This window comes from Eptatretus burgeri, chromosome 6 (genome assembly GCF_056783735.1).
Source record: "Eptatretus burgeri isolate ZD-2024b chromosome 6, Ebu_testis_v1, whole genome shotgun sequence".
Taxonomy (NCBI): domain Eukaryota; kingdom Metazoa; phylum Chordata; class Myxini; order Myxiniformes; family Myxinidae; genus Eptatretus; species Eptatretus burgeri.
The window spans coordinates 77,789,672-77,799,887 of NC_140966.1; the positions used below are offsets into that span (position 1 = coordinate 77,789,672).

A 10,216-nucleotide genomic window follows, 5' to 3' on the forward strand; every position below is an offset into this window, starting at 1 on the left:
TAATGTAGGTAGAACAGAAATAGCAATAAGGATTGGAAAGTGTGTGTTTTGGTTGTTATCTCCATAATTTGGGTTTTAGAAGGTGGAATAAAGTCTTCCCAGGATAGACACCTTAGTTTCATCCAGCAAAATGGATCCTCACCTCTTTCAATTTCTACATTCAACATCCAGAACCAGAATTTTAGAAATCTCTTTTATGGGAGCAGAAATACACAATTAACCAGGATGTCGCACTTTCTTATTGATTTTATTAAATAATATTGGATTGTTACATGGTGCGAAAAAAAAAATACCAATACAATTTGCCAAAAGTACAAGCACAACATCCAACATAAACTGTACTCATCAAAAACAAAATAAAATTCTGCCCTCCAACTCTGCCCACACCCCCTCCCTCTCCCCAGAGATGCGTAAGAAGCCAAATATCCCAAAATGACAGGTTGTTTCATCAAGCCACAAAGTCCAACTGGTCAGACACTCCTTTCGTTCACAAGGATTCCAGGTCCTCAAGTCATCAATATTCTCCAGCGATCTCCAGATTTCTTGTTACTTGGTCCAGCTGACTTTTGGAATATCATAATGTTCAGTAAGTGTGTCCAGGTGCCGGTTGAAATCTTCCACCCGCTTTTTATGGCTTCGACTTGCCTTCTTGAGCACTCGCTGCATAAGCTGAAAGGGCAAGGGGAAAGAAATAGTACTGCAAGCTCAAAAAAAAAGGAGAAAGAAAAAAAGTAGGATGATGCAGGTTGGAGGATGGGGAGGAGGGAAAAGGATAACAATTACAGTAAGTCACCGATTTACATCGAGTGTATTTGCGTCATTTTGATAGAACATCGTTAACACATGATGGGACAATAGTCGATTTGTCACACTAGTTCGATATAACATCATTCAAAATTTTAAGCGCAGTGTACATTTTTAAGTTGAAAATTTTAAGTACTCTTTTCTTCTCAACACAAGACAACTCTTCATACAACTATTCATATTTCCCAGGTGCTCTGATCCCACCATGTCACAGCACCTCGGTAATTACTTCTCCACTCCGGATTCATAGCGAAGCCTTTTCGATAGCTTAATCGCAGATTCGCCATGCAATTCACCCGAAAGTCTGATCAGGGCGGTTGGGGTGCCGTATCACTCTGGGCTTCTCTCCCCTTTTCCTTCCCGGCCTACAAATTATTTGAGCAGTCTGTCCGAGACACTAAAGCCTGCCTATCCCTCCCCTCGTCCCTCCACTCTCAACCCACACCACTAAATTGTCCATTTGTCTACATACATTATTTCATTAGTGTTCTGTATTGATTTGTTTAATTTTTGTCTCTAATATGTACTAAAATGAAGACCAAGTTAAGGGTGACCAAGAATCTTTCCCTGGCAATTCATCGTGAAATAAAGTTGTTTCGTATAACGTCATAAGTTTTAGGAGCGCATCGACAACGTAAATCAGTACAGTGACTTGCTGTAGTATAAATGAAACATATTTTTGTGGCTCAAACAGAAAAAAAGAGTTTAAAAAAGTAGAAAGATAAAACAAGTTTAAAAAAAAAAAGACATAAAATGTCATGGCCCCCATTGTTTTAGTAATTTTGCTGAATGGAGTTAGAGGGCTAGCCCATATTTATGTACAACTAAAATGGCTGCCAGTCTCCCATTCGGCCATCTTTGATCAGATCGCAAAATAAAGTGAGGGGCATGTGTATGCCATTATATTGTTACGGATTCGCGCCCGCCGGCGTGCGACGGCCACGTAACTCGAATCGCGGCACGTCGCCCACCGGACGGACAATCCAGTCGTGACCCTCTCGGACTAACGCCGGGAACCAGTCACGGGTGGACCTTTCGGTCTCACCGCGATCGAGCCAATCAGCCCCCGCGTGGGATAGGGTTGCTCGCCAAATTCGACCTACCTAAGTACCCACACGGAGGGTAGACCGGGCGATCGCACCTCGCCGCAGGTCGACTTCGGACACGGGCCACTTAAGCGACCCGTTCCGTACTATCGGGATAACCGAGCGGTGTTATCGTCGGCCTCGACGGTTCGATTAATTATCGGGCGTATTCAGCCCACTACCAACCCTTTGCGTGAAGCAAGATGAGGATTCAATGAAAGAAATGACGAAGCGAAGCGGGAAACAGTTCAACACAAAGCACATTGATTCGCGATGAACGGAAAGCACACATATTCAATTCCACCAAAAGCACATAGAAAAGAAAAACACAATGCAATTTACACAAAAAGCAAATGCGACAATGCAGATCTAATACCGATTACGCGAGCACACGGCAACACTTATACAATTTTACTTCACAGACGGCGCCGACAACACATACCCAAAACCAAGGAAAAGAATACCCTCAAGGATGAGGCGGGCCTGAGGCCGAGACCGGGTCGGGCCTACCCGTCTGGTGATGAGACGCGGAGCGGCGATGGTGCCTCAACTCCGCGGGCCTCGCGGGCAGTGTCTGGTAGGGGGTGGGAAAGGGGCCCCCTTGGTCGCACTATCTCAGCGCGGGGGGAAACAGGAGGGGGTGGCTGATGCTCGGGGTATAGAGGATTCCTACTCTGCCTCGAGTCCCGCGACGAGCGTCTCCACCTCGGCCAGGTCGCGCTGTCGGCCTCCCTGGGGTGCAGCTCCCTGCACGACGCGAGCACCCCCTCGTCTGCCCTCGCCGCCTCTCCACAGCTCCGTCCCCTCCGCTCCGACTCCAACGCACACGACGACGACCAGCTCCTTCTTGCCAACTCCACCGCCCGCGAAGTCTTAACTCTCTGTTCTCTTGACTGACGAACGCGGTCGCTTTTATAAGCCCCGTGGCTTCGCTCTCTCAGCTTTGACCCCCTCCCTTCGACCTTTCACCTCGCTCCCCATTGGCCCGAGAAAAAGTGGGCGTGAATGCTTTTTGATCCATAAATTTGCATATATCGATCGCCCTCCAACGCCCTGGAGGCGGGGCCAAATCGCCCCTCGCTCACCGATTGGACGGCACAAAAGTGGGCGTGTGTCGTTTTTGATCCGTTTTTGAAGTGGAAAATCCGTGGTTTTGTACATGCTGTTCGGCGCGCGCCCTGCACGAGTCCAACACCGGTACCCACAAGCAGCGCAAGAACGGTGGCGATGCGACGGTTGCGAGGTGTGACGTGAAGCGGCGCCGCGGTGGGTGGTTGATGTGGTGGTTGGTCCAAATTAAAGATAGTAAAAGAAAAACGGCGATCCTGAAGAGTCGCAGCACGCATGAATAACATTTATTCCCACAAGACAACGGGTTTGAGCCTAACTACACATGTACTTACCGAGATATCTCACCTAAGGGACCTGAATGGTGGTTTGCGAATTTGGTAACCACAACAATATACTGTGCTTGTGCCAAGTTTGAACAAAATCGGACCACGCATGTCGGGAAAATGGTTGGGGACACATTTAAGCAACAAAATGGCCACCAGTTGGCCATCTTGAATCTGATCTCAATAAGAAATAACATGCATATGTAAGCCATCATTCTTTATGTGTGTGCCAAGATTGAACTACATCGTTAAATGCATGTCTGAGAAATGGCTGAGGACGTGTTCAACATCGGTGTTTTACAACTGAAATGGCCGCCAGTAAAGCCATCTTGGATCTGATCTCGAAAAAAAACAAACGACGTGCTTGTGCGAGTCATTGTTCAGAAGCTGAGTGCTAAGTTTGATCAAGATCGGTAAATGCATGTCGGAGAAATGGTTAAGGACGTGTTCAACACCGGGTTTTTCTTTGTGCCACATACGAATAAAACCGGTTCATACATGTCTGAGATATGGTTGCGGATGCACACACGCACGCATGCACACGAAAATCTAGACCAAATCCATAAGCCCCCGATTCGGACCAAGTCCAACGGGGGCTAATAAGTTGACAAAAACAAGGAAGGTCAATCATCTCTCACTTCCTCTCTGATCTCTCACCCTCTTCTCCTGCATTTTCTCAAACGAGATCTGAGCTGGTGTGCGCTTGTCCAAATCCACTTGATTGAACTCTGAATCCTCTTTAACTTCAGCTTCTTCTGCAGCAATTTGCTCTAGCCTCCCCTTCAAATCAGACTTTTTCATTTTTTTCTTCTTTCTGAAAAGGCATACATTCATGGGAAGTGACAATATTTACAACATCAGATTATTATTCAGTGATGAGAGTACCATGATCATCTTTAGGAAACATAAATGATTTTAACTACAAACAGCATCTCAATAAGAGTTCACCAGATAACTTAGAGAAGGGTGTGTGCACTCACCTGAGTAGTCAAGCTCAACCCAGCTATCAACTGTCATATTCGTGTTTTTGCAGCGAAGGCGATTCATAAATATGTGCACCATCCATCGGAGATGCCTAAACAGAGGACCCATCTGCCACCACTGGTCCTTGTGGACATTAAAAATCCCACCGTGTCTATTGCAAAGAGTAGGCGAGTTATCGCAAGCACCCTGGCCAAATTCCTGCCCCAATGACTGCTCCTCTGCTTCTTAAAACAAATGTTCATGTCAAAATCGAAGGTGCTCTTTCACATGTCCATGATGGAAACATTTCCCCTACCACATCCAAAGGCAGCATGGTCTGGAAGTTGTGCCGACCCTTCAGTGTGTTATGCATGGTCAAGCCAAACGGCAAAGTAAGCATAGCGTAAACTTCCATTCCTGCGAGGTCTCTCGGCAGCTAACGTGCAGAATGAGAGCGCGATAAATCAGACACCTTGTTAATGAGAAACATCTAGTCTGAAGACAATATAAAAAATCCCCCTGAGTGGGAGTGCCGGTCATCTCTGCCAGAGGTCGAAAGTAACTCTGTGCCAGATTGGAATAGGGGCAGTTCATAAAGTACGTACGCTCTACTTCCGGGTTTCAAAACCACCCACCCCCCTCTGTATGCAGGCTAGTGACCACCCACCCACTCCCCATATCACATCACAATACTTGAAGATTACAACGAATTGTAGATTTATCTCAAATACATCAGTAATTAACTACGGTAATACAGTAATATGGAACAATTATTGACGTCCACGGATTCAACATCACGTCGAAAATGTTCCTGTGAACGGGGATATTTTTCCCCTCGCGATGACGACAGGCTCACCTTCATTTTCTGAAACGCTCTCATGTAGTCCGACACCACTTTCATAAGGTATGTATGCAGCCGTCATACCACCCCTGTACGCAGCTCGTACGCGGGGTTTAAACCACCCACCCCCCGCACGTATACAGCCGTCGTACCACCCACCCACCCCTGTACGCAGCCCATACGTGGGCTTTAAACCACCCCCCTCATACATCACTAATCGCTTGCAAAGCCAGCAGTTCCTTATGAACCGATGTTTGTAAGTCATGACAATGCAGTCCCTTGCGGTGTAATTTACCTTTTTCTTTTAATATCACAGCACGTCATTTATGAAAATAAAAGTACAAATTGACATTCAAGACAATGTTAATGTCTTAAATGAAAGTAAGTGTTCGTATAAACTTGTATTCCATTTTTTAGTTAAATCTGACAAAAGCTTCAAATGTAATATTTGTCTCGGAGAGTTCCGGTTCTTAATTTAATACTTTTTTTGTATGTACTTTATGAACGGCCCATACAGGGAATCAGAGCGAAGTTTGAAGGGCCATAAAATCGGAACGAGAACAAATTTCAAAAAAATGGCTCGTGTTGTTCGAGATAATAGTCCGTAGTATCTGAATCACTAATAACATTTGATCTCTCTTGATAAATGAGGGAGGAGATACGATTTGAAATCGACGATTTTCGCAACTTTGACAGCCTCGTGACGTTGACCTCGACCTTGGACGACCTTGAAAGTTATATCGTTGTGCATGTCTCATCGATCTCTATCCATTCCACGATTGGTTATTTGTCTCCACTCGGTTTGATTGTGGACAGACGGACGTACGTACGGACGGACATACGGACGGACGTACGGACTTCGTGACTGTTATTATTAGGTCATCTCTACTGAGATGATAGAGATGACCTAACAAACAACCAGTAACTCGGATTGTGGTAGTGTTCGGCATTGAACCAAAATTTGTGTCACAAGCTTCTGCTCACCTCAATTAAAATAAAATAAAAACATCATTGATGGTGTTTTACTCGATACAGATAATCTATTCCAAGTTTATTTTGACAATACACATCATGGAGTATGGTAGTACTCCATATGGAGAACGATTCTTCATCGAACAACCGAGAAGCCACTGGCGGCCTAAAGTGCGGCCGATAACACACAAATGTGAAAACACCCCATCACAATTCACCATAATTACTATCAGAATGACCCAATGGTTTCAAATGAGTGTTCCAACATGAAGCATAAAAGTAACAACACGACATCAGGATATGGTTGCAGTATACAAACAATTACGCTTGCAGATCAGTTAAACACAACGAAAAAGAGTATGTGGAGGTGGGGCCTAACAGCAGCCATGATGGAGTCCTGCAGGTTGTGTGGCGGCTCTCACACTGATGTCTTATCGGCAAAAATGGCCCCTCTCTAAAGGCCCTGTCACACCTTGACGATTTTGCCAGCATATGCTTGACTCATGCAAAATTTGGCTAAAACGCTGGCACACGTCAAATACATTATGGGTAAGTTTGTATATGTTAAGAGAACACTGGCATACGTCATAGTACGCTGGCATACGTCGTAGTACGCTGGGATACGTCTTTGTACGCCGAGGTGTTAGACAAATTTTCCATGCTTGAAATTTTTTGACGTATGCCAGCGTATGACTCACATGTTCCACATAATGCTGGCCATAAGTTGTAGGCACGTTACGCGATCGTTGACACACGTTACTTGTAAGTTACTCATAAGTCAAAACACGTCGAGGTAATGTTTAGCGTTCCCGAAACTTATTTCTAACCTATGAGTAACGTGTTGCAGGCACGTTACGCGATTGTTGACACACGTCGACACACGTTACTCATAAGTCGAAACACGTCGAGGTAATGGTTAGCGTCAGTGTTCCAGACTCCGTTTTGTTTTTTTTTAATCTTTTTTACTTCGGTATGACAGTGATGTTAACACTTCGATTTCTAGTGCGGTTATAATATAATATAATTAATCGGCTGCCGCTCAACGATTTAAATCATAACCGCAATAGAAATCGAAGTGTCAACATCACCGTCATACTGAAGAAAAAACAAAAAACAAAAAAAAAAAACAGGGAGTCTGGAACACTGACGCTAACCATTACATTGACGTGTTTCGACTTATGAGTAACGTATGTCGATGTGTGTCAACGATCGCATAGCGTGCCTACAACTTATGCCAGCGTATGCGGAACGTGTCATACGTTGAGAAATTTTCAACATGCTGAAAATTTCTCGACATACTCGGCTTATGACGACGTATGCCAGCGTGCTATTAACGTATACAAAACTTACCCATAACGTATTCGACGTGTGCCAGCTTGATTCGGCAAATTTTTCATACGTCGGCATACGCTGGCTAAAACGTCAAGGTGTGACAGCGGCTTCACACTTCGATGTTGAGTACGGTTATGATTTAAATCGTCGAGCCGCAGCCTATGAATAGCCTACGGCACGTGATAGTCGGCGATACACTGCCGCGCTATGCATAAGTTAGACTATCGTTGTGCATAGGTTGTGAACGCCGCCAACACGCTCAGCATTCGTTGGTATAAGTTATCTATGTGTGATTAAAACGTTCTGTGTACGTTACTAATACGTTATGCATACGTCCAACACGTTATTATAGGCACCAAAACTTTTTTTAAAACATCAATAGTTCAGCGTACGCCAGCGTTTTACATACATTTTGAGACCTTGCCATACGCTGGCTAAAATGTCAAGGTGTGACAGGGCCTTAAATAAGTGAAGATCACTGATATAGAGGGATGACACGGGAAAAGCAATGACCGTCCATTCAAATGTGTACACAATGATAAGCTCATAATAATCTACTATCGAGTGAAGTCATAAGCATTTAAAAGCCATAACTTTTATTCTCAAGCATGTTCTGAACTACCAAGACTTAAAAAGACATCAGAATACGTACATCGCTGAAGTACATCGGGAGATCGCTAAATTGCCAATTTGAACTTCTTCTTCTTCCACTCTTAGAACAATGTAAAACTGCAGCCCGACCTCCCTCAATAACTGCTGAAGCAATGATGGCGATTCCAACGCAAGGAAGTTAGCCGAACTTAATAGCATTGATGGATTTAATCCATACCAAAACAACAACATATAACAAACATTAAGCATTTTATTACTTTAAAAAAAAAAATTTAAAATTAAAATTAAAAAAGTAAAAATAGAGGGATGAAATCTCAAAAAAAAAACAAAGTAGGAATGACACCACATGATGGCACAATACGACACCACAATCCTCTTGTAGATTACCATCATGACGTCTTTTGACATTTTATTTTTGTTGTGGGATTCATTGTGATGGATGAAGAATTAAGAACAACAATAACAACGAAGAATGACAACACATTCATTACGATGCACACAATATGACACCACAATCCTCTTATGGTTTTGCAGCATGATGATATATTTTGACGTTGTTCCATCACAATTCCACAACAAAAGTAAAATGTCAAAAGACGTCGTAATGGTCATCCACAAAAGGATTGTGGTGTCGTATTTTGCCATCATAATGTGCTGTCATTCCTACCTCGTTTGGTTGTTGTTTGAGATTTCATCCCTCTATGTTTTTACTATATATATATATATATATATATATATATATATATATATATATATATATATATATATATATATATATATATATATATATATATATATATATATATATATATATATATATATATATATATATATATATATTTTGGGGCATTTATATCTGACACATTTGCAATCTTTCTAGCAGGAAGCAGTCTTGGTCATAACTAATAATTATCTTGCCAAAACGAAGTTTTTGCAAGATATGTTAGTCAGCTTGTATGTTTTTTTATTTTATTTTATTTTTTTGTCTGTACTCACGTAAAAAAATTCTGCAGAGCACAGTTATCATTGGAAATTTTTGTAACTTCGCATATCAGAGTCCTATAGAGGTCCCTTTCAGTGCACAAAATTTTGAAGGTCAAGGTCAAAGGTCAAGGTCACTGTCGCAAATCAGGGGAGTCGACGAAACCCTTATTTTTTGAGTAATTTTGATCGGATCGTCTTCAAACTTCATGGGAATATAGTTCATGGTCTGGCGCTCAGCTGATTAATTTTTGGTGGCGATTGGCCTTGACCTTCATATGTTTTTTTTTGTTGTTTTTTTTTGTTTTTGGTCTGTAATCACGTATAAATCACTCTGCAGAGCACAGTAAACATTGGAAATTTTTGTAACTTCACATATCAGAGGCCTATAGAGGTCCCTTTCAGCACATAAAATTTTGAAGGTCAAGGTCAAAGGTCAAGGTCGTTTTGTCGCAAATCAGGGGAGTCGACGAAACCCTTATTTTTTGAGTAATTTTGATCGGATCGTCTTCAAACTTCATGGGAATATAGTTCATGGTCTGGCGCTCAGCTGATTAATTTTTGGTGGCGATTGGCCTTGACCTTCATATGTTTTTTTTTGTTGTTTTTTTTGTTTTTGGTCTGTAATCACATATAAATCACTCTGCAGAGCACAGTTAACATTGGAAATTTTTGTAACTTCACATATCAGAGGCCTATAGAGGTCCCTTTCAGTGCATAAAATTTTGAAGGTCAAGGTCAAAGGTCAAGGTCGCTTTGTCGCAAATCAGGGGAGTCGACAAAACCCTTATTTTTTGAGTAATTTTGATCGGATCGTCTTCAAACTTCATGGGAATACAGTTCATGGTCTGGCGCTCAGCTGATTAATTTTTGGTGGCGATTGGCCTTGACCTTCATGGTTAGCGCCTCAGGTCAAACATATTTGACCCCAAGGTCAAATTTTCAAGTTTTAGGAACCATATCGTGTAGTACCTCAAATTGAACACCTCGATGAGTGCTTTCTAGATATGTCAAGCTAGAGACATTATGACGTCATTTGGTGACGTTATGAGGCAAAAGCATATTTTTCATGGTTACTCTGTAGAACGATTCTCATCGGAATCTCTCGTAGGCAGATATTCCTCAAGGAGTCGCTCCTGGTGGATAGCAGCTCTGTTCACCTCAGTGTGACCTTAAAGAAGTCACACGTGGTCACCTTTTGGCAAGATACGGGTCACCCTGCGGGTGACATT

At 42.7% G+C, this 10,216-nt stretch overlaps 1 protein-coding gene across 2 annotated transcripts in view; it reads right to left on the reverse strand.

Moving 5' to 3' along the window:
* Positions 1–228: 228 nt before the first annotated feature.
* Positions 229–10,216, reverse strand: part of FAM32A (family with sequence similarity 32 member A) — an 11,772-nt gene continuing 1,784 nt past the window's right edge. Inside the window, exons 2-3 of one of the 2 annotated variants that reach the window (XM_085885774.1) lie at positions 3,941–4,097; positions 229–669 (exon numbers count right to left, since the gene is read on the reverse strand). In XM_085885774.1, the coding sequence (XP_085741900.1) occupies positions 547–669; positions 3,941–4,097 (280 nt within the window). In that variant the 3' untranslated portion in view covers positions 229–546. Of the gene's footprint in view, positions 698–3,940; positions 4,098–10,216 lie in introns of both variants that reach the window. The other variant, XM_085885775.1, reaches the window with a different exon arrangement.